Raw genomic sequence first — 27,659 nt, 5'->3', positions numbered from 1 at the left:
GATGTGCTGGGTCCCGCACCAACAGACACAATATAGCCGCGGATTTCGCGCCGACGGTCCCCGCGAAGCCCCGCCTCCCTCCGCGCCGCCGCACGCATGCGCTCGCTTTTCCGAAGATCCCGCTTCCCAGAAACTTGTCCCGCGCGCCACGCCGTCCGTCTCCAGGGCAACCCGGCTCCTCCTAGCAACCGCGCAGCCCTGCTATGGCGGCCGCGGGTCCCAGCGTCTTCCTGCTCATGGTCAACGGGCAGGTGGAGAGCGCCCAGGTGAGCGGCCGTGGACCCCGCGGGGCCGCACCCGTCCCCCCAGGGCCTAGCCTCGCCAGAGGGAGCCAGCGTGTGAGAGGCTTGATGCGAGGTCGCGCGAACCCTCCGCCCCATGTGCGGTGTGGAAACAGGCCTGGGGGGTTGAGCGAGGCCGAGGCGACAGCCGGCCGAGCCGGCGTGGAGTCACGGGCAGGGGCCTCCGCCCCACGCGATCCGCGCGGGTCCGTGCGCAGCGAGGCCCCGCGCCCTCGACTCTCAGGCCCTCGGGCGCGGGTTGGAAGGGAGGTGATCTGCTTGATCTGATGCAGCGATGGTGGCGGCTGCCTCGGTGCGGGCGGGGGGCGGTGTCTGTTGGACGGAAGGGGACGCTATCCTCCAGTCCCCAGCACGTCCTACGAACCGTTTGTCATTTCTGTGTATAAGACATAGTATATGCCAGCCTCCATGCCCAGCCCCGCTCAGTCGATCCTCACAGCAACCTGTGAAGTAGGTATTACTGGCACCCTCATTTTACAGATGGGAAAACTTGCCCAAAAGCAGTGGCAGAACTGGAATTTGAAACCTGGTCTGATGTCAGAGCTTTGCTGGACTTGCCCTTCCAGGCTGTTTTTAAAATATTATGAGTATATTGTGAGGACTAACTGAGATGGTTTAGGTAAAGCTCTGCTGGGGCCTCTTAGTGGGCATCTCCCGCCTTCCTGTTTCATCAGGGACGCTGCCCCAGTCTCCCACTCTGTCCACCTCCCCCTTGACCCAGTGCCCAAGACCCGCTTCCCCTCTTCTGCTCTGTCCCATCAGGGGCCTCAGCTGGGCTGGGTCACATGTGTCTGTGCTCTCAGCAACCACCTCATCCCCACTTTTCCTCCCCCTCTGCTCGGGGCCCCTCCTCTAGCAGGCCAAGCATATGTTGCTCTGTGAGTCCTAAGAGCACCCTGCCTTCGCAGACCTTTCACTGTATCATTTCCTTAGAGCTGCTCCTGTGCCTGCCCCTGTGCCAGGTGCTGGGGACACAGAAAGCTCGCACACCTGTCCCTTGTTCACAGTCTAATGGGGTTGAGAGAAATAAACAGTCAGTGCTGTGATGGAGGGAAGCACCAGGGGCTGCGGGAGCTAGGAAGTGGCCCCCCAGGACGGCCCGGAATTTAGGGCAGGCTCCCTGAAGGATCAGTTTTGAAGGGTGAGCAGGAAAACTCCAGGTGAAGGAATGGGAAGGGTATGTCATACAGAAGGCAGAGCCTGAGCAAAGGCCCAGGGGCAGTAGCGGCCCTGGACTCGCCCACATCTTGGGCCCCAGACCCTCCGCTGAACGCCACGTCCACACCCCCTGCTGTCTCTTAGCCCCCACCCCCCCTCACCAGGTGCCTCACGATCGGAGTTACTGGTGGCCGCACCTGCCTGGCCAGCAGTCGGTCTCAGTGTGAGTCCCTGTGAGCAGAAGCTGTGTATGCTTATCTCCACAGTTTCCTGAGTATGACGATCTCTACTGCAAGTACTGTTTCGTGTATGGCCAGGACTGGGCCCCCACGGCGGTAAGCTGGGCCCTTTGGCCTCCCAGACTCACGGCCTTCGTGACTGGGGGGGTCTCTGAAGGCTCCATCACTCCCGTTACCCTCCCAGTTCAGAACCAGTTGAGAGGTGGACGCTGAGTTCAGGGGGGACCCGCATGCGAGTCTGTTCCTGGTGAAGCCGGGGCAGAGAATGCAGCGCCGCAGTGCTCCCTGACCCACCCCCGAGGCCGTGCTCGCTCGCGCGCCCTGTCCTGGGAGCTGGCGCGTGGCAGCAAGTAGGGATGTTTGGGCAGCGCGGGTGGGCAGACCCCAGAGAGCTGGCCTGGAGGCGGCCGAGCTGCAGACACTCTGGGCTGGTCCTTTCACTGCCCTGCCGGTCTCCTCAGCCTGTGGGGAGACTCTGGAACCCTCCTTCCAAGAGTCCCCGAGGAATGGTCTCCACCAGGAGAGGGACGATGGCGCCTCTTCAGCCCGCACCGCGTTACTGCCTGCGCGGCACTGGGGCGACCCTCACAGCTGCTCGGAGCCTGGTCCCTCCTCTGTGCAGCTGAGACCATAGCGCTTGTCCTCCAGGCACCCGCTAAGCGATAGCTGCCGAGTCTCTTGGTGATGGGGACGCAGTGGTGAACAGAGCCAGTGAAGCCCCGGTCTTGCTGGGTGCACTTCTTGAGGGGGAGACTAGACACGGGGCAGTAAACACTCCAGGCTGTTGGCTGGTGACACGCTGGGGGAAAGCAGAGGCAAGAAAGGGAGGGATGAGAGGCCAGAAAAGGCCTCATGGAGATGGTAGCCGAGCACAGAGCTGAAGGAGGCGAGGGGACAAGCCGCGTGGAAGGCTGTGGAAAGAACTAGGCAGGCAGAAGGTGTGGAGTGTGCAAAGGCCCTGAGGCGGGGGGTGTGCCTGGCATGTTTGACCTGGGAGGTGGGGGGCCAGTGAAATGGGGACAGAGAAGGGACCACATCACAGCCAGCCGAGCCACTGGTGACTTGACAGAAACACTTTGGTAGAGTGGGGGCCAGAGGTCAGATTGGGGTGGGTTCAGGGATGCAAAGTGAGAAGGAATTGGAGCTGGTGAGTGTCGACATGTCTTTTAAGAAGCTTGGCTGGGAACAAAGGGGTGGGGGGGCGTAGGGCCAAGGGGCGTTGCTTTGTAACCAAGAAAGTGACACGCACACACGTGCCGATGGTGACAGGGGAGAGGGCAACACCGTCCCCTCAGTGAGGCTGAGGCGCAGGTGGAGCTCGGGCACTGGGGGAGGGCTGGGGCCTCGAGGTTCCAGGCCCTCATGGATGAAAACCCTCAAAGACCTGGGAGCCCCTCCATTACGTCTCAGGTCCCTTCGTTTGGCAGAAGATGGTGAAGGAAACAGCTCTCCCAGCTGCTGCCCAGGGAGGGGAGGGGCGTGGAACTGGGACACTGGCCGTCACTGTCGTCCTCGCAGGGGCTGGAGGAGGGCATCTCACAGATCACATCCAAGAGCCAGGATGCGCGGCGCGCGCTGGTGTGGAACTTCCCCATCGACGTCACCTTTAAGAGCACCAACCCCTACGGCTGTGAGTCCACAGGCCTCGTCCTGCCCCCGTGTCCACACATGGACCTTCCCTGCCCGTCCCCTGGGCCCTCGACCAGCCTTGTCACGTGCTCTCAGCCACCTGGCAGTTTCCCCCTCCTCCCTGCCCCCTTCCTGCTCATCTGTGTGCACTTGACCTTCCTGAGGTTCTGATGGAGCCGGTGAGGCCCAGCCTGCAAAGGGCAGAGCCCGGCTCAGCAGTCTGGCCAGGAGGCCTGCCCTGACAGCTCTCCCCTGTCCGTCACAGCTGTGCTTCTGCCAGACCCGAGCGCCCTGCTCCTCCTGCAAGTCCCTGCCCTTCTCTCTGCCCGGGGGACCTGGCCCTCATCCTACCTCTGACCTTCCCAAAGCCCTCCTCGCCTGCAGTGTTTGCAGTGTTTGCTTTCTACCTTACCTGGCAGTTACCAGTCACTCTCACTTAATAAGCGCCAACTGTGTGCAAAGCCTGGGGTTCGCTCCACAGGGGCCGTGAATACTCTCCCTATGTGGGCTTGGCCAGGCTTTGTAACCCTATCTGGTAGGTAGATTCTTCTCCACTTCTAGGAAACTGAGACTCAAAAAAGTGACATCATTTGCCTTCAGCTTTACCTTGAGTAGCTGAGCATGGATTTGATTTCAGGTCCATCTGATTTCACGGTCCAGGCCTTATGCTGCGTGTGGCGGGGGCTCAGGCTTACCGGGCACAGAGGGTCTGGAGCAGAGACTGCCTGGCTGTCCTCCTGGGCGGGGACTGCCATCCTGTTGTCATCATCCACGAGAAACTTCCACAGGCTTCCTGGAACAGGGCACTCGATAAAAGACCAATCTCCTCCTGCTGAGGACGGCTAGGAAAGGTGAATAAAATATTAAAAAGCAAAACCAGAAAACAAACTACTTGAAGGCATCAGACAGGTAGCAAAGTCGTGGCGCTTTAGGAGGCCAAGACCCAGGAAAAAAGCAGAGCTCCAGAGACACCCCCAGCCACAGCTCCCCTGGGAGTATTTGCTGATTCCAGCAGAGGTGATCGAGATGCTGACCGAGACTTTTGTCGGCCGCTCTGGGCTGGGGACCCAGGAGCCAGGAAGATCCTGCCACCTCAGAGCTCTGAGAGAACAGCCTGCCCTGGCCTGCGGCCCGGCTGCCCTCATCCCCACCCTGGACGTGGTGCCAAACATCCACAAACTGCGCCTAACAGGACACCAGAAGGGTGATCTATCGTGAGCAAGGAGGGTTTAATCCAGAAATAAGAAGTTCGTGCAACATCTAAAGTCAACCAGTGAGACTCACTACGTTAAAAAGAAAGTCGCCATCATCCCCATCGATGAAGAAGATGTGATAAAATTCAGCATGCATTCATGACAAACCTGTAGCCAACCAGGAGTAGAAGGAAACTTCCTTAATCTGATAAAGGCTATCCACAAAACTTAGAGCAGACATCACTTATTTTAGTGAGATGTTGAAAGATCTCTCTGTCAGATCAGGATGCTTGTCATGACCACCAACATTGTACAATTCAAAGGTATAAGAATTAGAATCATGTCACCTGTCATTATTCACAGGTGACATGATTATGTAGCATTTCCAAAATAACCTACAGTAAATTATTAATAAGGGGGCATGACTGCCAGATATAAGATCAGTATATAAAAATCAGCTGGCGGGCTTCCCTGGTGGCGCAGTGGTTAAGAATCCGCCTGCCAACGCGGGGGACACAGGTTCAATCCCCGGTCCGAGAAGATCCCACGTGCCGCGAAGCAGCTAAGCCCATGCACCACTACTACTGAGCATGCGCTCTAGAGCCGGCGAGCCACAACGACAGCCCACGTGCTGCAACTACTGAAGCCCGCACGCCTAGAGCCCGTGCTCTGCAACAAGAGAAGCCCGCATGCGACAACGAAGACCCAACGCAGCCAAAAATAAATAAGTAAATAAATTTATTTTAAAAATCAGTTGCTTTCTGTATAAAAATAGAATGTGTTTTCTATTCTGTATAAAAAGTAGAAATTGATATTTTAAAAATAAATTCTTTCCAGTAGTATCAAACACAACCTGTCCTACCAGCTATCAAGCTGTGACTGTAAAGCACAATCACGAGAGCAGTTGTGGCACCAGGACAGACAGATCTGTAGGGAGCCCAGGGCAGAACTGAACATGTGCAGCTGATTCACGACAAAGGGCAGAGCAGGAGGGGAAGGGGGTCTTGAGAAGTGGTCCTGGGGCAGTTGGATACAAGCAGGAAGAAAAGTGCAGCCCGATCCCTGCTTTGTATCAGGCACACAAAGTCCATCCCAGAGGAATACACGCACGGAAATGTGAAGAGCACGACGATACGGCTTCAGGAAGATTCCATGCAGGCGGGAACCGCGGTACCAGGATGAGGACTCCGCACAGGAGCAGATCCGCGGGTTCCACTGTTAAATTTAGGGCTTCTAGTGACCCAAAGACATCATTACGGATGAAAAGAGACCATCCAGTTGTAAACTGGGCAAGAGGCTCGAACAAGGCACCGCCCAAAAGAGGACGTCCGAGTGACCAAGAAACAGGACGAGGTCTCAACTTCATTTTAGGAAGAACAGTTACAATTAGGAAAATGCAAATTAAAGCCAAAGTGAGCGGCCATGATTCAGGACCAGAACAGCCCAGTTAGGAAGCTTGAGGACGCCAAGCTCTGGTGCGGTGCCCCCAGGGAAGCAGCTCGAGTGAATGCGCGGCCTGGGCAGACACGGGTGCGCGTGTGACGAGAGGTCGCGCTGTCCCAAGAAGGAGACACAGCCCGGGCATCCATGGCCGCCAGACAGGACCGAGTTCTCCTGCCCTGGAGACGTGACTCGGTTTGGATGCGTCTCATAAACACTGAATCCAAGAAGCTGGATGCAAGAATCTACGTACCATACGATTCCACTCATACAAAGTTCACAACATGGGCAGAACCAAAGAACCACGTGTGGGATGCATTCTTTGGCGGTGAAACCTTACGGAAAAGGAGTGATGACCTTTGAGGCGGTGACGGGGAGGGAACAGACGTCCCCCAGCACCGGGGAGCACTTCCTCTGCGTCAGGCCCGAGCCTGGGCGTCTGGAGGATGAGAAAACAGGCTGTCCGGCGGCCGCGGGTCCAAGCTGGGCAGGCCGGCCGGCTCTGGGCCTCCCCGCCTCCCGAGGATGTACCCCAATGGAGCTGCCAACAGGGAGCAGTGGGAACTGGCAGCGCTCGAGAGGAAGGGGGTGCGGGGCCGCCCTGAGCCACACGCAGGCACCCCCGGGAGCAGCCCCCCGCCCCCACCCCCACCCCGTCACAGCCGGGTCCCTGTGCACTCCCTGGGCCTGTCCAGCGGCAGGACCGGGGCAGCACGGGGCCCAGCCTGCAGGCGCACACCTGGGGGCTCCCGGGCCCGCCGCCCTGCTCTCCCCCCTGCGCCTCCCCTGGGCTTGCCCGCAGGCTGACCCCTGCCTTGTCGTTCGCAAGGGCCGCAGATCGTGCTTAGCGTGTACGGGCCGGACGTGTTCGGGAACGACGTGGTCCGAGGCTACGGGGCGGTGCACGTGCCCTTCTCACCCGGACGGTAGGTCCTCCTTCCGACCTGGTCCCTCGCCGGGCCACGCTGGCTCGGGACCCGGGCACCCTCCGCGAGGCTCTCCCCGGGGCATGCCTCACCTTGAGGCGGGGAGGGCGAGGGGTCCCTGGCGTGGGGGCGTGGCCCACACCTGGGAGGGGGTGTCCTGGGGCATCGAGAGGGGCGGGTCCAGCCAGAGTTCCGGGCCGGCTGGGGTCGGAGTTCAGACACTCATTCCCTCGCTGCTGGCCTGAGGACACACGTGTCAGACACGTGTGACCACGGGACCTGCCCTCGGCAGGCCCCCCCCCCCCCGAGTAGTGGGCACCGATGGAGAGACGCAGCTCTCTCTTGTCAAGCATGGTGACAGGGTATAGGCACCGTGTTCCAGGCGCGGGGTGGGTGGCCAGGGTCAGGCGACCCTAAGGGGTGAGGACTCCATCAGAGCAGGTGGAGGGAGGAGGCCCAGCAGGCGAACCTGAAGGGTGTTGAGATGGGAAGTGCAGGGTGCGAGGGGAAGGGGGACGGGGGACGGGTGACCACAGCCGGGTGCGGTCCAGGGGACTGTCAGGGGCTTCCTGGAGGATGGCAGCGCGCTGGGATATTTGGACAAGGACAAGGGCCCTGTGAGGGGCACAGTTGAGCCAGGGTTGGTTTGTAGCCCTCAGCATCCTCCCGACCCTTCAAAAGAAACAAGGCTCTCAGAGGACTCAGCCCTGGGGGCGGGGCTCCGGCTCCGACTTGGCACTGCCGCCCCTCGCTGGAGGCTCAGAAGGCTCCGCCACTTTTCCGTGACTCAGCACAGCTGTCTGTGAAAACATTTGTTTCAGGCACAAAAAGACCATCCCCATGTTTGTCCCAGAATCTGTGTCTAAACTGCAAAAGTTTACCAGGTGAGTCTCCTGCACATCCATCCCCCCAGCCACTCCTGGCCTCAGTGGTCGGGTGGAGGGCTGTCACGTCCCCCGCTGCCATGTCGTGCTGGACGGCTTCACACAAGGGTCCTCTGCCAGGAGGTGACAGCTGAGCAGGGACTAGAGCAGAGGGCGGGGCCGGCGGGGCTCGGGGCGCAGGGAGCAGCTCGGTCTCGAGGAGGTGGTGACCTTGGTGGGGCAGCCGGTGGGGCCCGCACACGGGCCTGCAGGGAGACCAAGCCCGAGGCGTCTGGCCCCTTCCCTCATCTGAGTAGGAGCTGGAGGGCTGGCTGGGCCTGGCTGACCGACTCGGGTTGGGTCAGCTCAGCTCCCCGGTGGTGGGCCAGGCCCAGGGGAACGTGTAGCACCGCCTGGGCCCCCTGGCCGGCACCCTGCTCGGGGGAGGACGCTTCCTGGGCTCTGAGGCGCCTGCTGCCCTTGGGAGCCCTCCAGAAGCCACCGTGATGGGAAGGGCCAGCGTTGGCTGGAGGTGACACCACCGCCCCGGTGTCCACACTGCTCCACGCCCCACAGCTCCGAGGGAGGGCTGCGGTCCCCCGTGTGAGGTCTCCCTGGGGAGGGGGGGTCCTTGCTGGGAAAGCCCTCACTGCCGGCTGGGCGGCAGCAGGGGGTCGTCTCCCGCCCTTCGGAGGGGCTCTTGCCTGGGCTGGGCCGTGTGTGCTTGGGTTACGGAAATGGGGGAAGGCAGCTGGATGGACAGTCGTCCCAGATGAGGGGTCCGTGTTCCAGCAGCCCCTTCTCTCGTCCCCTCTGCTGGGCCTCCGCCTCCGGCGTCCTTCCTCGGCCTGCTGGCTGCCTGCTTCCCTGCGGCCACTTCCTGTGGCCGCCGCAACCAGTTACCACGGACTTGGTGGCTTAAAACCACAGAAATTAACTTTCTCACAGTGGGACCTAGTCTCTTTGGGGCCATCACGCAGAGCCTCCAATCTGCTCTTCACACGGCAGAAAGGGTTCCCTGAGACACCACTGCACGAGCTACTCAGGCACATCTCCGCCTCAAGGCACCCGCAGGGACCCTGCAGCAGCGTCCAGGCTGGCGGGGCCCTTGGGGGCTGCCTCCCGGGCTGGTCCTCAGTGCAGCCTGGGGGCAGGTGACGCGTAGCCCTGCTCCTCTGATGGGGAAACCGAGGTGCAGGGAGGGGGCGAGGCTCCCCTCCATGACCCCCTGTGCCCCCCTGCCCCCCTCCCTGCTCCCCTCCCAACCCCCTGCCCTCCCCACCCCCCTGTGCCCCCTCCCACCCCCCTCCCTGCCCCCACCCCGAGCCCCTCGCTGGCTCACTGCGTGTCTGCGGCCTGCTCTGAGGTGCGGAGAACCCTCTGCCTGGGTGGGAGGCTCAGACATCAAGAGGCTAATGCTTTATGGCTGGAGCCCCATGGGGTAGGGGACCATTATCACGTCCCCATTAAGGTGAGAACACCGGTGCTCAGAAATGGAAGTGACATTCTGGATCCTGCTCTGTTCAGAGGACAGTGGAGAGCCCAGATCTGGCTCCTCTGCCCACCCCAAGGCTGGTTGTTGGGCTCTGGGTTGGGGCCCTCCTTCCCCAGGAGGATGGGGAATCACACTGTCCCAGGGCCCCGCCTTCCCCACCTCGGCTGCTGTCACCTTTCTGGGATTTCTGTCTGGGTTCAGGCTGTCTCCTATCTTCCCAGCTGGTTCATGGGACGGCGGCCCGAGTACACAGACCCCAAGGTGGTGGCTCAGGGGGAAGGCCGGGAAGGTAAAACTTGATCCCCCATCCCCCGGGCAGGTGGGACCAGGTGGGCCCCCCGCAATCAGATGGCTGGATGCCAGGGACCCGCCAGCACACAGATGCAGGGGCAGGGCCCAGCCTGGAGGGGTTGCCATGTCCGTCCGTCCCCCGTCCCCACCGCAGCCCCTTCTCCCAGTGAGGGGCGTGGGCCCAGCTAACGCTGCCCTTCTGTCCTCAGTGACCCGCGTCCGCTCCCAGGGCTTCGTCACTCTCCTCTTCAACGTGGTGACCAAGGACATGAGGAAGCTGGGCTATGACACCGGGCCTCCGGACACACAGGGGGTCTCAGGGCCCAGCACACCCCAGGGCCTCTCCCGGTGAAGGCATCGGCCCCCTGGGACGGCCCAGCGACCCACCTGCCTGACGTGCGTCGGGGGTGGCCGGTGTTTGTGTAATAAAGTGTTACCTTTTCACAGAGCCCAGGCTGGGGCAGCTCCTCTCCCCGCAGCAACTGACCTGGGAGCAGGGCCCCAGGGCTGGCGCGGGCCTTGGTGGGCACAGCCCGGGGTGGAAGCTGCACCAGGGCAGAAGCCAGCAGCCGAGCCTGGGCTCAGCCTGATCCCGGGCTCACGGCTGGGCGGCCCTCACACTTCGACACGCTCGTCCCTAAAACCAGCTTGTCCACCAAACAGGCGAGCCGGGCAGAACCTCCCTTGGATGGAGAGGCCCGTGGCAGCCCAGAGGATGGGCTGCAAGCCTCCCCAAGGTGGGCAGCGCCACGGCGGGAGAGCCCCGCCTGCCCTCGGCCCCCCTGGGCCACCTGACCCCCACTGGCAGCTTCCGGGGAGCCCTCTGGCCAGAACACCGGGCTTGCTCAGGGTTCTCCCCTCAGCAGGATTTGAGGGGAGCCCCGCAGCCTGAAGAGCCCACCTTAGCCACCACCCGCTGCCCGGCTGTCACGGGGACCTGCCTTTGTCCCAGTTCCCCCATAAACTCAGGGCCCCCAGCTCACTGCGCGCTCTGGAACCGTCCGCCAATCCCCAGCATCCTGACCCTCTTTACGTGGAACCTTCCCTCCCCGCTCTGGCCCCGCTGCTCCGCAGAAGCATCTCCTGCGTCCCCATCCCAGCTCCCTCGACGCCCCGGCTGTCAGACCACACCGCGTCCACCACAGACTCCACCACCTGTCTGCTCGTCCGGTGGCCCCGGCACGTCACCAACCACACGGACAGCCCTTCCCGAGACGTAGCCTCTTCCTCAGCCCCCTCCCTCTCCCTTGTAATGATCTTGGCCTGTGCCCCCGGCAGCCCCCAGCCCCCTCCTTCCCCTACGCTCAGGCTCACACAGGCACCGAGACCGGGTCGGTGGCCTTGTGAACCGCAGGCCAAGCTGGACTCCAGGCAGGAACCAGCTCCCAAGCGCGCCTCTCCCGATGCCTCCGGATTGATAAGGGTGGGGGCGGGGGAAGGACACAGCCAGAAACCACGTCGTGATACAAATGATAAATTATATTTATACAGTAAATAAGTATCAACAGTCAACACGAGTTCCAAACCGGCCACCCGCCCCTGGGACTGAGAAAACGGCTGGGCAACACCCCTACCACGGTGCCCGGCAGGAGGGAGCTTGATGGCATGTGTCCCACACGTGTGGCAGCACCAGTGGCTTCATGATCAGTGCAACGGGCAACACGGATGAGGCACCTGGGGGTGGGCCTGAGCCGGGAGCTGGGCGGGAGTCTGCCTGGGCCTGGGTGGGCCACTGGCTGTGACATCGGGGCCTTAAAGTCCCATCGGGAAGGGCCCCTCACTCTCACGAGGAATCATGACCCCAGTAGCGTGGTCCTGTGCCCGGTGAGGGGGTCGGCCCCTACCTCCCGGGGGAGCACCTTGCCCCGAGCCCCGCCCTGCCCCACCCTCTCCCAGGCTGCTGGGAGAGGCCGGACGGGCCTTCGTGGATGACTCTGGAGCCCATGGTCCAGCCCCAGGTCTCAGGGGCTGGGCAGGAGCTCTGGGCCGGGGGTAGCCCCAGGGAGGAGCACGGGTGAGCTCTTTTACATGGCAACAGGAGTGGCCTGAGCAGGCAGTTCTGAGTCAGCCTCCCGTGCCCAGCGCCAAGGGTCAGAGCTCCTGGAACCAGAGGGGGGGAGGGGCCCCATCCCCCCAGGAGAGACCCCCAGCTGTCAGCTGCCCTTGGTGCTAGAGGTGAGACGTCCGCCACGTAGACTGAGACCGAGGTGCCCGCCAGGCCGGCTGACCAGACAGACAGGACTCGGGGGAAATGGCCCTGCCCTGGGGAGAAGCAAGTCTCTTCTGGTCTTTCATTTGTGACTTACCTAATCCTTTTTTATAGTGGTGGGCGGGGTGAGGAAAGCAGGGGAGAAGGAGGTAAGATTAGTGCACGTTCGCTAAAAATCTCTTCTGGGTGAGAATGATTTTTCTTCCTCTGCCAAGTAAGAGATGATTACTTCTACGTTGCAACGGGTGTCTGGAGGGCGGGTGCGTAGGTCGGGGCCAGCCCTGGGCCCTCCCCCTGTCAGCCTGGGCTGCCCCCGACATGCCGCCCCACCCCCGCTGTCCCCACCTCTACCCTGAGTGTGGAGTAAGATAGAGGGGGTCACAGACACAGGGTTCCAGAAGCCTCTCCTTCCCACGTTCCCACTGTAAACGAAGACTTGTTAACTGCATGCCTTCAGTCACAGAAAGGAGTTAGCTGATAAAACCTGGTGAGTCACATTCATATGTTAGATTTTTTTTGTCTTTAACTTTCTTCATGTTGGTTCATCAGTAAGAAAAATAGCCTCTCTCTTAGGATCTAGCCAAAAAGGCTGGAAGTCAATCAGTTTGGTAATCCACCAAAAAAAGGAGTTAAAGGGAAAGGCAACTGGAGGCTACGATTTTTTGTTACTGTTGTAGTTTTCTTTTCCTTTTAAATAAACATCTTTTATGCATAATCAAATTCCCATATGTTTTCCTATAAAGAATTTGCTTTAGTTTTTCCATAAGGCATTTTTTTTGTCTCTTCCTATTTAAATTTTCTTACAGAGTTAAAACCATAAATAAGAGGATTTACACCACTAACATGACGCTGCCAATATCTTAATCCAGCCAGACCTGGTAAATTCTATCAAAACTAGACAGTTAAATAAGAACGACGTTATAAAAATATTAGCCAAAAAAGACTATTCGATAATTCTGCAAACAAATATGAAACTGTACTAAACAAAATCTGTGCAAACGTGTACAAGCATGGAGCACGTGGCAGGGTTACGCTCAGGTTAGTTTAAAGCTTGCTCTAGTGGGTTTAAGTCAAGAGTTGTTCCACGGTGGCGGCATTTACTTTGAACTCACACACGAGCCAAAGAAAAGTAAAATACGCACAACCGCGTCCCCCAAAGGTCAGTGTCTGAGGAGCCCGCACTCCATCCCGTCCACGCCTGGGGGGTCGCCAGGGCTGGGGGTGGGGGCCAGGTCCTGGGCAGGGGGGCTCCTAGAGGCCCGGGGCTGAGGCTGGGCCAGCACTGAGCACTGCCGCCTCCTCATCCAAGGCCCCCGAGGGCCGGCAGATCTCCACGGGGGCCAGGCCTGCGGCCAGGCTGGGTCAGGGGTCCTCCCGCCTGACACAGGTTCGGGGACCCACGTGCCGCGTGATGACGCCTCAGTAAGCCCACCACCTCTCGACCCTCAGGCTGAGGGCCGGGGCCGCAAAGACACCCTCTGCACACCCACCCCACTCTCAGACCCCATTCCACAGGCGAGAGCCCCTGCCCGGCGTCCTCGGCACGGATGCTCTGCGGCGGGTCCTGGGGGGGGGGGCGCACTAGAGGAGGAACGGGTTGGTTGTGCCGGTGGCCTGAGCTGCCGACGGGGGGACGCCCAGGCTGCCCACCATGTTCACAGCAGCGGGGCCCAGCGGTGGCAGGGAGGAGCCGCCAGCCCCCAGGGCTGGGTGGGAGGCTGCGGACGTCACGGAGGCCACAGCCACGGGCTCCACAGCCGGGCCGGGCCCGAAGGACGCGCTGCTCCCCAGCACCGGGCTCCCCCGCAGCTGGTTCAGCGTCAGCGGCTGCGGCTGGTTCACCTGGAAGGGGTTGACCGGGGCTGAGGCCGCGGCGGCACCTGGCGAGAGAGCGGGCAGGGTGGCCGCGGTCAGAGCAGCAGCGTGGCCGGGCCTGGACGACCGCAGCACAGCGGCCACCGGGGCAGCCCGCCCGCCCCTCTGGGCCTGGTGTTGGGACTGGGAGAGTCAGGCCGTGAGGAGCCCAGCAAGGGGCCAGGCTCGCGGGGCCCAGCTCCTCCTCCGGGCTGGCACCCCGGGCGCCCTCCCTCGTTCTCTCAGCCAGCCAGCCAGCCTAGCTCTGCGACCAGAGGGAGAGGGGAGAGGAGAGAGGTGCGGGGAGAGAGGGGAGCCACGGGGGAGGTGGGAAGCGCAGGGCGGCCCGCACCTGGGGACCCTGGCATAATAAAGGCTCTGAGAAGTCCTGCAGTCTAGAAGCAGATACAGCGCCGTCCTGCCCAGTGTTTCCGGAATTCCTCTCATACCAGAAACCCTTCCCCGAGTTCAGCAGAAACATCTACTGATACCCTGGCCAAAAACCACGGGCGCTGCCGGCACTGAGTCTCCAACTCGGCCCAGCCCCTGCTCACAAAGGCTGCCAGGAAGGCACCCCCAGGTCACCAGAGGAGATGCCGCCTGCTCTCCACGAGGGCACCCCAACGCTCTTGCATCAGTCGCTCCTCGGAGCCATGGGAAGAGGGCTGTGCAGATCAGATCACCCCGGCTAGAGATGAGCAGACTAGACTACAGAGTAGGACCAGAAAGGGGAAGAGCCAGGAGGATGGCCCTGGAGGGCCGGGGGGCTGCCGGAGCCTCCTGCGTCTTGGCTGTAGCCCCCAGGCCCTGACCGGCCCCCCACGGCCTGGCAGTGGAGCTCCTGCAGGGGCCCTCGGGGCAGACCCCTGGCTGTCGGCCAGCTCGGCCCTGGAGCCACCCCCACTGGTGGCAACCACGTTCCCTACCCACCTCAGGAGCGCACGGCCGGGCAGGACCCAGGCATCACACACATACCGCTTCTGCCAGAGGGTCCCCGACCTCAGCCTGCCAAGTCCTCAGGTCTGAGGCCAAACACCTTGAAGGTGACCTGTTCCTGCCCTTGCGGAGCCCAAGGCCTTTCTGGGAAAACTCTGGGGAAGGGCAGGGGCTTCCTCAAGGAAAAGGGTTGCCCGAAATGAGAAGCGAAGGGGGTTCCGAATCCCCAGCCCCGGAGAAGAGGAGGGAGACGTCCCGGCAGAGGGAACAGGACGTGTAGCGGGGCGCAGAGAGCAGCCCACGCAGCTGAGGGGCTGAGCGCACAGGGGGCTGGCGTGGGCGGGGGGCAGAGAGCGGCCCACGCAGCTGAGGGGCTGAGCGTACAGGGGGCTGGCGTGGGCGGGGGCACGGGACACGGAGGCCCTGGCCACTCACTCGAGGGCTGGGGCTTGTCCTGCAGCCCACGTGGAGCTCCTGAGGGTGGAGAGCCCACCGGCAGGGAGGACGGGCTTGGGGGCAAGCGTGAGTGCCAGCCCCAGATAAGGCAGAATCCAGCAGCAGGGGCGAAGTGAGGGCTCTTGGGGTCCCTGGAGCATGGCCCAGCAGAGAGCCCAGTTACCCTCAACCCGAAAACAGGGCTGCTGGGCAGCAAACCCAGGCTCCTCCCCTCAGCCCCAGCACTGTCCGCCTCCAGCTGACCTAAAACTGGCACTCGCTAAAGGGTCTCCCTGGCTGGGGCACCAAGTCAGGGGCAGCTTCTGCTCAGCGGTCTCAACTGAGGACAGGGTTTGTTTTCCAGCCCCCGAGTCCCGAGAGGCGCGAGGGCTGGTCCAGGATGCCCGGCGCTCCGCTACTGCTCAGCTGGGGCCAGCACGCCCCTAAGCCTGGTCCCCGCCTGTGGTCCCCGAGGGAAGAGTCTCCCGCAGAGGTGGAGGGGAGGTCAGTGCCCACAGGCCTGCCCCAGAGCCGCTCTCAGGAAGGGCAGACGGCCAGAGGAAGGCCGGGAAGCAAGCATACCTGGTGCCAGGAAGGGGTTGAGGGACTGTGCCGGCGGGGCTGGCTTGGTCACCAGCGAGTCCAGGTTCACCAGGGCTGCGTTGGGGCCCAGGAAGGACTCGGGGGTTTTCCGGGTGCCGCTGGGCTTGCTTGAGGCCACGGTCGGGGGCTGGGACTCAAAGGGGTCGGGGCTGGTAGTTCCACTGTTCTGGGCCGGCGGAGACGCCGCCTTGGCTGCAAGACAAGGACACACACGGGCTGGTGAGCCTGGAGGGCTCATCCAACCCCGAAGCGTCCAGAGCAAACCCCGATGTCCCCGGACGCCGACTCGCCGGGGATGCGTGCGGCTGCCCAAGGAATGGGGCGTTCGCTGCAGTGCTATTTCCAACAGCCCCAACCTGGAGCCACGGTCAGCCACAGGGCAGGGCAAGTACAACCAGACCTGAGTCCAGGGACGGAAGGCGCGATGAGGAAGGAGCAGGGACAGAACAGTGCAGCACAATCTCCACAAATATTAAGATGGCATTTTGGGTTGGTGGCCACACATGAGTAGTTCACATTTTTAAAAACGTTTTCATTTTCTAAATTTTCTACGGTGAACATGAATTGCTTGACAGTAAGAGGAAAGCAAATGACTTTTAAAAATTCAGCCAACAGAGGGTGTGCTGAGGCAGGCCGGCAGGAATGTGGCTGCTCTGCTCTGTGAGATGGTGATGGGGACACGGGTCCCGAAGACTCAGGAGATCACGCAAAGTGTGAGCAGGGGCTGAAGCACAGAGATGTTCGCTACGGCATTATTTACTTTAGCACAACTTGAAATCAACTTAAAATGCCCTCCCCAAAATTAACGATTAAATATTGGGTTGGCCAAAAAGTTCGGGTTTTCCCGTAATATCTTACGGAACCCAGTAACTTGTCGCTGAGCCCTACAAAGAGACACTACAAAGCTATTTCTAAAGAATTTGTAATGTTGAAAGAATATGTTCTCAATCCGCTTTTCCATAAAAGTGGTGGAAAAAAAAAAAAAGTGGTGGGGGCAGGATTCGACTCCCTCCATCCGTAAGAGCTCAGAAAAAGTGCTGGGAGGGAGCACAGTGGCCACGTGTAGATGGAAGAATTACAGATGATTTTCATTGTCTTCCATAAACTTTCCCACTTTCTACAATGGGAACACCTCCAGAATTGGGGTAAATACTTCACAAGCCCAGGGAAGGGTGCTTAGGCTTCTCCCTGAGGGGTGGGGAGCGAGCAAGGACAGTTAGGTTGTACTTTGGCCTGTGGAAGAGACACACGGAATCTTGTTGCTTTTTTAATGCGGCAAAAGAAACCCGGGGAAGCAGCAGCTCTAAGTTGCTTCTGGGCCCCTGGAGCTGAGAGGGCCCGGGGGCGGGGGGTGGGGGGGGTGGGGTGGGGGTGGGCGGTGAGGGGTGCCAGGCTGCTCCTACCTTAGGCCAGCCCAGCCCTGCCTGCTGGGGGAGGCGGGGGAGGGGCAGTGGGAAACGGGGAGCGAGGAAGCCAGGAGAGGAGAGAGAAAGGAGAAAAGTTGCTCGGTGCAGCTGGGAGGGGTGGCCCTGAGGAAGGCAGGCGCCACCTGACTCTGTCCCCAGCCCCACAGGCCTGTGTGAAGAGGGCATCCAGCCCCCTCCCTCTGCCCCTCGGGGCCCAGTCTCCCTCCCACCTCCCAGCCCAGGGGCGCTCGGGGAGGAGCAGGGTCTTCTGCAGAGCGTGCACGTGTGTGTATCACAGATGCCTGCCCACACAGAGAGCCGGGTGGTCTGGAAAAGGGGGCGCCTTTGGGGAGCCGGGAAGAGGAAGGCTGGTGGAGACGGCAGGGCTGCGCTGGGCCGGCCGGGGAGCCAGGGCAGTGGGCTTCCGCCAGCGGCCACAGGGCCCAGGGCGCGAGGCCGAGGAACAGAGGTGGCTGGAGGAGAGGAGAGGGTGACAGAAAGCTCAAGGGCATTCCTGCCGCCGCTGCCCCGTGAATGTGAATCCCTGAGTCAGACCCCCGGCTCCCAGGTCAGACACGTGCACACGCGTGGAGTCGCCAGGTTCCTGACTGTGATGCCTGCAGCAACGGGGCTCGTCAGGGGCACAGGATGGCACAGAAACCACCACCACCACCGCCGTTACGTACCTGCTTTTTTTGAAGTTCGGAGGTTGTCAAATTCAGAAAAGTCATCTTTAATTGTACCATTCAAATTACTGAAGAGATCAAAAGCCCCTGGGGAGAGAGCAGCAGTGGCTGTGCGGTGTCTCCACTTCTCTGCCATGTGCTTCCCCATCGGGGGGGACCAGAGGTGGGCCGGCGTCTGTAGCCCTCACGGGGGAGAACCCGGAGAGTCGGGGGGCAGCGGGGGTGCGGGGTCCCCGGGTGGGCAAGGTAGGCACCGGGAGGGGCCTCCCCATGCAGAGCAGGGCTCTCGGCTGCCCCTGCCCCACCTCCCCCTCCCCAAACTGAAGCCGAGGGGCCAGGGGGCGGGGGGCTCACCAGAGGGGGATGCGGGCTTGGCGGCCGACCCTGCGGCCCAGGGGTCAGCGGCTTTCCCGGCACTGGGGGCTGGCTGCTGCGGGGCGGCCCAGGGGTCAGAGCCCTTGGGGACGGAGCGTGTGCCGGCTCCGGTGGGCAACCCCCATGGGTCGACGGAGGTGGCTGGCTTGGCACCTGTGGGAAGGTGGGGTCGGTTCAGAGATGCTCCCAGAAAGGGCTGGGCAGCCAGGGTGAGAGGGAGAGGACCTGGGGCCACAGGAGCACCCTGGGGGGAGCGCCCAGGGAAGGGAGCACGGAGCCCCCGCGGCCTCCGCCACGGCAGAGCTTGCCCGGCAGTGTCCTCCCTGCCTGCACGCAGCAGACACGCGGTGCGGCATGGAGAGGCATCAAACAAACAGCTGTGCGCTAACACATCCACTCCCTAAAGGATGGGACAGACTCCAACGCCCGGGCCTGTGCAGGGTGGGGAGTGGGTCGTGCATGCACGCGTGCATCCGTCCACCTGCACAGAGCACCCACGCACCTGCTCCCCCCGCGGACCATCTCAGACAACCACTGCATGGCCCCCACGCCCCACCCCAGTCGTCCACACCTCCCTCCACGAGCTCCGGTTTCGCCACGGAGGGGGCCGAGGGGGCGAGCGGTGCCGGGCCCCTGAGCCGTGTGCTACCAGACACGCCGTCGGGGTGCTCTTGGGGGCGGCTGTGTTCACGCAGAGGTTTATCCGGGAGACTGAGCTGCGTTGGTGTGCAGCTGAAACGTGTTGATTACTGCTGTCTGATACTTCATCCTGTGACAGAAGGCATGGCTGGTGTAGCTGTCGCTGTGAGGCACATGCGGCCCTTCACCGCAGACACGGGCATCAGCTTGCTCCTTCCCAGGCCCCTCATGCCTCCTCTCCCACCAGGGGCCTGGTCCCGTCTCTACCCGCCTCCCTTGGGTTTTTTGTTTTCATTGATTTGACGGGTTCCTTCCACGTCTGGGTGCTGATTCTCTTCCTTGAGTTCCAAACACTTTCTCCTAACTTGTGGCCTTTCCCTTCACTCTCCTCATGCAATCTTTTGATGAACAGAGAAGTTCTCACTTGGATGGAGTAGAAGGCAGCAGGATTTTCCTCTAATTTGTGCTTTTCGGGACACGCAGGAACTCCACCTCCACACGCCCTTGCACATGGCCTGGATCATACTTTTTACTTTATCCTTTATTTCCATGAGGGATTTATACAACTTTAGGGACTGGCATATTTTTAAAACTTCATTTTCTAGTTACTTATCACTATGCAGAGAAACAATTTAATTTCATATACTAATTTTTGTATTCAGCAATCTTGCTAAACTCTTAATTCTAATCATTGAAATGCGTCCTATTTATTCTTTTTTCTTCTTCAGAATCTTCATCGGGTGTTAAAGAAGCAATGTATAATTGCTTTACATCGTTGTGTTGTTGCATCCTATTTATTCTTACAGTAATTCTAATAACTCTTAATTCCAATCACCTCATTTGCAGAAACTCTTTGGGAGTCTATGTACACGGTCACATCCCTTGAAAGCGATGACAGCTTAGTTCTTCCAAGTCCCTCATTTTCCCGCCTCGCTTTGTTGGCCAGGACCACCCGTCCCAACGCAGAGCAGGGGAACGGACCGTGTCCACGTTTTGCTCTTAAACGTATACCATTAAATGGCACCATTTACCACAATAGGCGTTTTTCCTTTCAGAAGCTCTTTATCAGGTTATGGAAGTTCCCCCTTATTCCAAGTTCGCTAAGACTTCTGCGATAAAGAGCTGGTGAATTTTGTCAGCCTGTTTCTGCCTCTAATAGGATGATCACGTGATTTTTCTCTTTGGGCCTGTTCATATGGTACATTAATACATTTCCTAGTGATTTGGTCCTTGCAAACAATGTTCTTCACGAGGTACTGTATCATTTTTATATTTTCCTCGTTCCGGTTTTACAGTTGCTTCTTTGCTTAGGGTTTTTGCACCTATATTCCTAAGTGGGCCTGGCCTGACCTGTTTGCTCTCACACTGTGTATCTTCTGTCTGGTTTTGGTGTTAAGGTTATGCTAGCCCACAAAATGAGTAGGAATACTCCCTTTTCCCACCCCCTGAAGGAGTTTGTATAAAGTGGAGTTGTTTCTTTCTTTTTTGTTTTTAATATTTATTTATTTATTTTGGCTGCGCCGGGTCTTAGTTACGGCACGTGGGATCTTCGTTGCGGCACGCCGGATCTTTTAGTTGCGGCATGCGGGATCTAGTTCCCTGACCAGGGATCAAAGCCGGGCCCCCTGCATTGGGAGTGCGGAGTCTTAACCGCTTGGACCACCCGGGAAGCCCCTGGAGTTGTTTCTTGAATGGCTTGAGAACTTCCAGCAAAGCCCTCTGGGTGATTTAGGGAACGAGAGGGAGGTGAGTGACTTACTCGGTTCCTTTAATGATTACAGGACTTTCCCTATTTACAGGTGTCCTACTGTTCTTCCGCCAGCTTTGCAGAGTCTTCTTTTTTAATTTACCCGTTTTATCTAAGTCCTCAGATCTGTCAGCACAGACTTGATCAAACACCTCTTACTCTGTGTGGAATCTCGGCAGGACCCGCACCTACACTGCTTGGCCTTTCCTCTTTACTTTTCAGAACTACTCTTGCCAGAGATTTCTCTATTTTATTACTCTTTTCAGCGACCAACTTCGGGGTTTGTGGATATTACTCTGTCTGTGTTCTAACTTGTTAGCTTCTGTTCTCCTCACTGTTTCGTTCCTTCCACCTGACTTGGGCGTGACACCATCCAAGCCTCAACACCTCATCAATCTTGTACCTTTCTTCTGGACTAATGCAAACATTAAAAGCTCTAAATTTTCCTCTTACTATCACTTCCATTGTCCTATGTATTCTGATGTGAAAATATTTACGTTATTATTTGGTTCTAAATATTTCTGTCACTATAATTTCTTATTTGACTCAAGAATGTAGAAGTGTTTTTAAAATGTCAGGTGCATGGAGTCTTCTACTTATCTTTTTGCTACCGACTTTAAACTTGAGTGTACTGTGGTCAGAAGGTGCGTTCTATGTGATCCAGTTTTCTGACTTGGCAGAGGCTTTTTGCCTAGCACGCAATTGATGCTTTGCATCTTGCGTGTGACTGGAAAGAACGCGTGCTCTCCAGTTGCTGAGACGACACCTTCACAGGCTTATGAATCACGCTGCTCCAACTTTCTCATATTCTTATTTAAACATCTTCTCCTGCCTAGTTCCGTATTCCTGATATTCTCCATTCCTTCCCGAGATCTGAGTTTCCGTCTGGTTGTCTTCCATGTCAGCTGGAAGAACTTCCCTTGGCAGTTTTTGTGGGGCTGGAAATGGTACCCTTTCACCCTCATTCCTGAAGGATACCTTTACCGGATGCAGGATTCTGGTGGGTGCGGTTTTCGGTGGTTTCTCTATCTCACCGTTGCTCTCAGGAGAAGGATGTTCTCCCGGTGGGCCCTGAGGACGTCATCCCACCGCCCCGACGTTCTCGTCACTGCTGGGACTCGGCCGCCGGCCTGACTGCCGCTCTTCCCTGCTCCCGGGGGATCATCTCTGATGTCCTCTCCCTTTGCTGTCCTCCAGTCTCCTGACTGCACGTCTGGGTGTGGGTTTCTCTGATTACCCTGTGTAGGGCTCACTAGGCTCCCCAGCTCTGAGAGGAAGCCCCTCGCCACAATCCTTGAAAGCCCTCCGTCGCTATCTTTTCAAACATTACTTTCCTGGAACTCCAAAAAGCCGCGTCCCCATTCTGCCTGCACGCACCCCCAACTCCTCCGGAGCACTCTCCAGAAAGCTCCGTGGCTACTCGTTTACCAGGAGTCCCCCTGGACAGCGAGCTCCTGGGGGCACCAGGCGGGGTGAAAAGACCGGGCACTGCTCCCTGACGCCCGTGGACTCAGCGCCCGGGGCCCGTCCCCAGGCAGGGCATCGCACAGGGCCCGGCCGTGAAAGGGGCTCCTTGGCTTTGAAGAAGACGCACCGCCACCAGCCGGCCTCCCCCAGGCTTGCCACGGCAACCAGGACGGACGAGCCAGGGCAGCCTCACGCCTGGCACCCACTGGCGGCCGGCCAGCTCTGGTGTGGACTTGGGGCTTCTCCAGCCGCCGCCCCCAAGCCCACAACCCTCCTGAGGCTTCCAGAAGCTCCTCCGACCTTTCACTCCCGTCCGCCCAGTGTCTCACGCAGAACAACCTCCCCTGGGACGGACCCCACTCTCCCGGGCCCACTTCGGCCAGCGGGACACCTGGTCCCGGCTGGAGTCACACAGCCGGGGTGCGCCCTCGCTCTGCCCCCAACACAGCACCTCAGGGGCCTTGGTTTCCTGTCTCAACTGGAGGAAGCTGCCAGGGTGGAAACTGCGTCAGGGAGGGAGCTGGACTGCAGGTTAGAAGAGCTGGGACGTGTCTTCAGAGCTGCCGAGACACAACGGAGAGGACGCAGGATGGGGAGGTCGCAGAGGACCCGGACCTGGTGCCAGGCTGCTTCTGGCTCCCGTGGGGCCTCGACCTCCCCCACTCAGCAGCGCCCGCGAGAACTGCGGGCTCACAGTTCACGTCCCAGCGTGTCTGTGCCCAAGGACCCGGACTGGGAGCCCTGCACTCCTCCCCTGCGCCTGACTGCTGGGCAGACGCGCCCCCATCGGGAGACGCTCCCTGGTCACTTTCCAGCACCCACCTCCTCTCTTCTGGAGGGAATCCCCTGATCTTCCTCAGGAGAACTGTCCCCTCACCACTCCCTAGTCCCGGTCTGAGTGGGCGGACCCTGCGCTGCAACAGGGGAGGGTCTTCACCAGCCCACCCCCAGTCCCAGCTCCCCACTCCTGCATCCCAGAGAGGTCCATGAGGTCCAGGGAGATCCTCTCCATCCCCGGGCTGTGAGCACCCAGGGCTGTCACCCAGGCCTTGAGCTTCTGAGGCCAAAGGGAGAGGGGAGGGGCCCAGTGGGTGGGGGCAGAGCAGGGGGCCTGGGTCTTGGTGACACCGGCTCAGCCACTGGGTCGAACCGGCCTGAGGGCAGAGCTACCCGTCCCCACTGGGTACAACATGGTGTCCTGCCCATCAGACGGCCTCCCCGGCCCGCTTGGGGGCACAGTCCCCACCCTGCAGCCCCCTCACAGGCACCTGCTCACGGGGGCCGAGCTCACGCCGCTCTCCCGGGCCTCAGAGAGGACCTGACACACCAAGGTGCTGGCAACTGGTGGGGCCTGAGGGACCCACAGAGTCTCAGGGCTGCGGGGACCCTGCGGTCACCCCGACTCCCATCATGGGCACCGTCGACGCTGGAGAGCACTTCTGGAAGGTTCCGGGTAAATGTCTGACTTGGGTGTAGAAACACATAGCTAGAGCTGCCCCAACTCTGCACAGCCCACGCAGAGAGTCTGCAAACGCCTTTGATTCAGAGGGATTCACTCACCACGCAGCTCAGGGGGCACCAGGCCAGCGGTTCTCAGCTGTGGCCCTTGGGAATCCCCTGGGGGTGTGAATAGAATACTGACCCCCGCACACACAGATGCCAAGGAGGGCCTGGGCATGTGCATTTTTAGAGGCTCCCCGAGCAGCTAGGATGGGCAGCTGGTGCGGGAGAACCACGCAGCTCCTGGGCCGCTAGGATCGCAGGCTGGATGGACAGACGGACGTCTGGTGGGGCCGGACCCTGCCATAGACAGGCAGCCCTCAGCACCACCTCGCTCCTCTGAGCATCATTTGGCCCGCACGGCCCAGGTCCAGGCCCTGCCCTGCAAGAGGAACACGGCCCCGGCGACTGTACCTATCATGCGGGTCACGGGCAGCTGGCGACCATGGGGAAGGAGGGGTCCTGAGGACAGGGTGACCCCGTCTCCCCGAGCAGGACACCCGAGCCATGTTTTCAAGCGCAGCCAGGCGCTCACTAGCCAAACAGCAGGACACAGCATCACGTGAGGAGCCGGCATGTAAGGGGGGCCAGGCTGCCCTGCCAGGCAGAGGCCGTCTTGGAACTCCTTGGCCTCCCACCACCCCGGGCCTCGGGCACTGCCCTCCTGACCGCACGTGGGACACGATGGGCCCCACTGTGCTCCGCCCACCACAGCCCCGCAGGGCCACACACCCGACAAATAGGCACTTGTTGAGGGACTGAGAGGAGGGGAGGCTAGGACCGAGGGCCCATTCACAGGAAGCGTGCCCGGCTCCCCTATCCGGCTCACGACGAGCCTCACGACGAGCCTCCATGGGACAGGGAAGCAGTCACACGGCGGGCCATGGAGTGAGCGGGGGCGGGGGCTGAGCCGGCCAAGGCCGTCGGAATCACAGGCCGTGAGCCCTGCTGTCCCAGGCGGCTGCTTTGTGCCTGGCAGGTGCAGGAAGTGCCCTGCTGACCTGGCAGGCGCCGCTCTCCCTCCTCCCAGCCCCCAGCATTTCCTCCCGGGGCCCCTTGGCACAAGCTGGTAAAGGCAGGGCTCGCTACCGAGGGCGGCTTTCACAACAGCACTTCTTTCATCCAGAGGGCGCATCCCACAGTGCTGGGGAAGAGACTCTGATCTTTCTAGCTGTTTCGGGGTGGTGGGGTGTTCCCCAAACACACACTGGCAGATTCTACCACAGACTAAGCAGTAAGCCCGACACTGTGTCTCGCTCCAGAGCGGCGTCTCAGAAGAAGGAAGCAAGTTCATGGTCACCACAGTCCAGTGAGCTTGGGAGCGGGGCTGAGGCCGCGTCCTGCCGCGCTGCTGAGGGCAGAGCGCTAGCACTGCCCACGGGAGCCGACGTCTAGAGCTTCGACTGATGCCTGGAAAGGCTCCCCGTGTACGGAAGAAAGAAATGTCTACACGTACCCACGATGTGACCCCAACCACGTGAAAACACACAGGCCCAGGGGACGCAGAAAGCAGAGAAGCTAACATTTTAACACCGGTTCTCGCTCCCTGTTGCAGTCTGAGGGGACCTTTCCCGGACATGAGCAACCACAGAAGGCCTTAGCGGCAGTCCAAGATGGCGTGATGACTCCAGGACTGGGGGCCATGAGCACTGAGCCTGCCCTTCGCTTGCTGTGTGACCTCAGAGGAACGAACAGCCTCTCTGGGCTTTGATGCTCTGTTTTCCCCAAGTCACTGGTAAAAATGCCAAGTGCATCAGAACCGAGGAGACAGCCCTGGGTTGGGCAAGCAGCAAAAGACGGCAAAGTGGCAGTCCATGAACCAACCACACATGGCCACTGCAGGTGCATTTTGATTAGCTCCAAACATGTTCTTAATTTTTAAAATTCATTGTCAACATTTAAAAATTTGATTTCACAATCTCAGGTTTCAACCTTCTCTTACTGCTCAATGGTTATACAAAATGTGGTATGTCTATAAAATGGAATATTATTCAGCCATTAAAAAGGAATGAAGGAGGGATGTGTGCTATCATGTGGGCAAACTCTGAAAACATGCTAATTGGGAGTCACAAGGGCCACGTGTTGTGTGATCCCATGACAGACGAAACGCCCGGACAGGCAACTCCAGAGACAGGAAGCAGACTGGTGGTGGGGGAGGGGCAACAGGGAGTGACTGCCTAATGGGAAGGGGTTTCCTTCTGGGGCAATGGAAAGTCCTGGGATCAGTACTGATAACCGCACGCTATCATGAAGGGCTAAGAACCACTGAACTGTCTACTTGAAAATGGGCAAGATGGTGAATTTTATGTCGTGTAAGTTTTATCTTGATTAAAAAAAATTTAGAAGAGCAAAACCACGTGGGCAGAATTCCCATGTGATGTTCAGCTCCCTCTGGGCACCAGCCGCCTCTCCCCGGCTGCTGGCTTCCGCTGCCTGCAGGTGTGAGAACTCCAACCACTGGAGGTGGTCCTGCCCCACCCGCAGGAGACCCCCCCCCCCAGCTCCCCGCGAGGGTCAGGTGCCTGGTCAGTCAGGACGCCCAGCTCCAGGGCCCAGCCCTGTCCACCAGCCAATGGGAGGGCTGGGCAAACTTGCTGGTTGAAAAAATATGTATTCCCTCTCTCCTGACCAGGTAATACTTACTCCTGGTAAATAAGTCAAACAGTTAAACAAAAAAAAAGGTAGAGAGGGAAAAGTCTGTCTCTCTCCCACCACTGCGACCCCCAAACCCCTCCCAAAAGCAGCCGCTGACTGGACTCAGTGCTCCTCAAGCCCGCTGGCTTCACCAGCTCCTGGAGGGACCACGCTCTCTCCCCGACACTGAGGAGACCGCCCGTCTGCTTACTGACCCCATACGACTTTGAAAGGGATTGAGAGTCTCTCCTGAAGAACACCCCACCCGTAACTTGACACAAGAACTGTTTTCAGATTTAAAGAAAAGCCCGAGCTGCTGCCTGGAAGGGCCCGTGTCCCCATGGGCAGAGCCGAGGGGCGTTTCCAGCAGACCTGCCTCGTGTGGCCACGTGTGCTCCCAGGGGGGTGCGGGGGGCACAGCACACAGGCGGGGCTGCTGTGGCCTCCGGTGAGCGACAGTTCTAGGGCACTGGCCTGGGTCTGCCCCAAGGCACAGAGGGCTCCCACCAAAGTGGGTGTGGGGCTCTGCCCAGCCCTGAGGCCAATAGCATCCCCCAAGGACAAGTGCAGGGACGCCCGCCTGGCCCTCCCCTTCCCCACCCCCACCCCTGCCGCCCATTTCACACCAGCAGGGCCCGAGCCCTGGGCCCACTACAGCACCGCACGGCCTCACACCTGTCATGAGCTGAGCCTTCTGCGGGAACACCCACGCCTCCTCGGGGCCCGGCCACGCCTGCTCCTCCCTGAAGACTCCTCCAAGACGCACGCCTCACGCCCGCCGGACTGCTGCCCCAGGATGGACGCAAAGACGGCCCCCGGGGCCCTGCCCACATAGCACTGCTACTAGGCTGGCGGCCTGACTCGCCCACACGCAGGGCCATTACCTGCTCCTGTCTGGGTCCCCTCACGGCAGGACAGAGCCTGGTATTCGGTGCACTTTGGCAAACTTCCAGGGAACCAAGCCGGATACAAAAGATGGTTCTGGTTTGGGGAAACAGAGGCCCCAAGAGACACGAGCAAACTGGCACAAAATATACATTCGAGGTTGCAAGACAGGAAGCCCACGGATCAGCCATGGGCAGCACGGTTGATGGAGCACCCGGGGGGCCTCCCAGAGTAGCAGGCTGGGTGGCAAACCAGCCCAAAGCCTGGAGGCCAAGCCCCGTGCCCAGCGATCCGGAAGCCCACGTGCCCAAGATCTCGGCCCAAATTAAACAGAGGGCGCCACACTCCTGTCTGAATCTCCTATCACAAGTTCACCTTGCATTTGGCATTAAACAGAACTTTAAAATATCCATTTAGCCTCGTAAACTGATTTGCTATTGCTTAAATGACAGGTAAGAAGAATTACAGTAAACGTGTCCCCTTTTCATTAGCGATCACTTAAGCACGCTCTAATTTCTGGCTAATTACAGCACGATGATTTAGACATTTCAGGCTGTGTATTACGGTTTCTTAACCTGGGGTGCAATTCTGAGGCTGAGAGAGTTGACGCATGTCCCGGAGGAGGGACAAGCCCTCTCCGAGGCGTGTGGGCAGCAGAGAAGAAATCTCCCAAAGCAGAAAACCACTCACAACAGGACGAAGCAGAGCCCTGAACCGCAGTCCTCAGGGGGGCGCTCCGGGTCCTGC

The 27,659-nt window shown here is 59.7% G+C and overlaps 2 protein-coding genes across 5 annotated transcripts in view; one reads left to right on the top strand and one right to left on the bottom strand.

The window, feature by feature from the left end:
- Positions 1-190: 190 nt before the first annotated feature.
- On the top strand, positions 191-12,899 carry B9D1 (B9 domain containing 1). Of its 3 annotated transcripts, XM_029211261.1 has the most exons (7): positions 191-266; positions 1,727-1,795; positions 3,218-3,329; positions 6,791-6,887; positions 7,709-7,771; positions 9,467-9,534; positions 9,746-12,899. In XM_029211261.1, exons 1-7 carry the CDS (start codon positions 204-206, stop codon positions 9,886-9,888), a joined length of 615 nt encoding a protein of 204 aa, XP_029067094.1. In that variant the 5' UTR covers positions 191-203; the 3' UTR covers positions 9,889-12,899. The 3 variants fall into 3 exon arrangements, 2 of the variants coding, with proteins under 2 accessions (XP_029067094.1, XP_029067095.1); XR_003791882.1 differs by lacking the exon at positions 9,467-9,534 and having other exon boundaries at positions 197-266; positions 7,540-7,771; positions 9,746-9,795; XM_029211262.1 differs by lacking the exons at positions 9,467-9,534; positions 9,746-12,899 and having other exon boundaries at positions 197-266; positions 7,540-8,972.
- Positions 12,900-13,075: 176 nt separating this feature from the next.
- The window catches only part of EPN2 (epsin 2), a 66,813-nt gene continuing 52,229 nt past the window's right edge, over positions 13,076-27,659 (bottom strand). For both annotated transcript variants that reach the window (XM_029211258.1, XM_029211260.1), the window contains 4 exons: positions 18,020-18,193; positions 17,666-17,752; positions 15,553-15,765; positions 13,076-13,625 (listed from right to left, as the gene is read on the bottom strand). In XM_029211258.1, coding sequence (XP_029067091.1) covers positions 13,327-13,625; positions 15,553-15,765; positions 17,666-17,752; positions 18,020-18,193 — 773 coding nt within the window. In that variant the 3' untranslated portion in view covers positions 13,076-13,326. The remainder of the gene's footprint in view (positions 13,626-15,552; positions 15,766-17,665; positions 17,753-18,019; positions 18,194-27,659) is intronic.

This window comes from Monodon monoceros, unplaced genomic scaffold (genome assembly GCF_005190385.1).
Source record: "Monodon monoceros isolate NGI ecotype Baffin Bay Population unplaced genomic scaffold, NGI_Narwhal_1 Super_Scaffold_9, whole genome shotgun sequence".
Lineage (NCBI taxonomy): Eukaryota > Metazoa > Chordata > Mammalia > Artiodactyla > Monodontidae > Monodon > Monodon monoceros.
The sequence above is the reverse complement of the archived record's forward strand: the minus strand, read 5'-3'. Positions and strand labels throughout refer to the sequence as shown.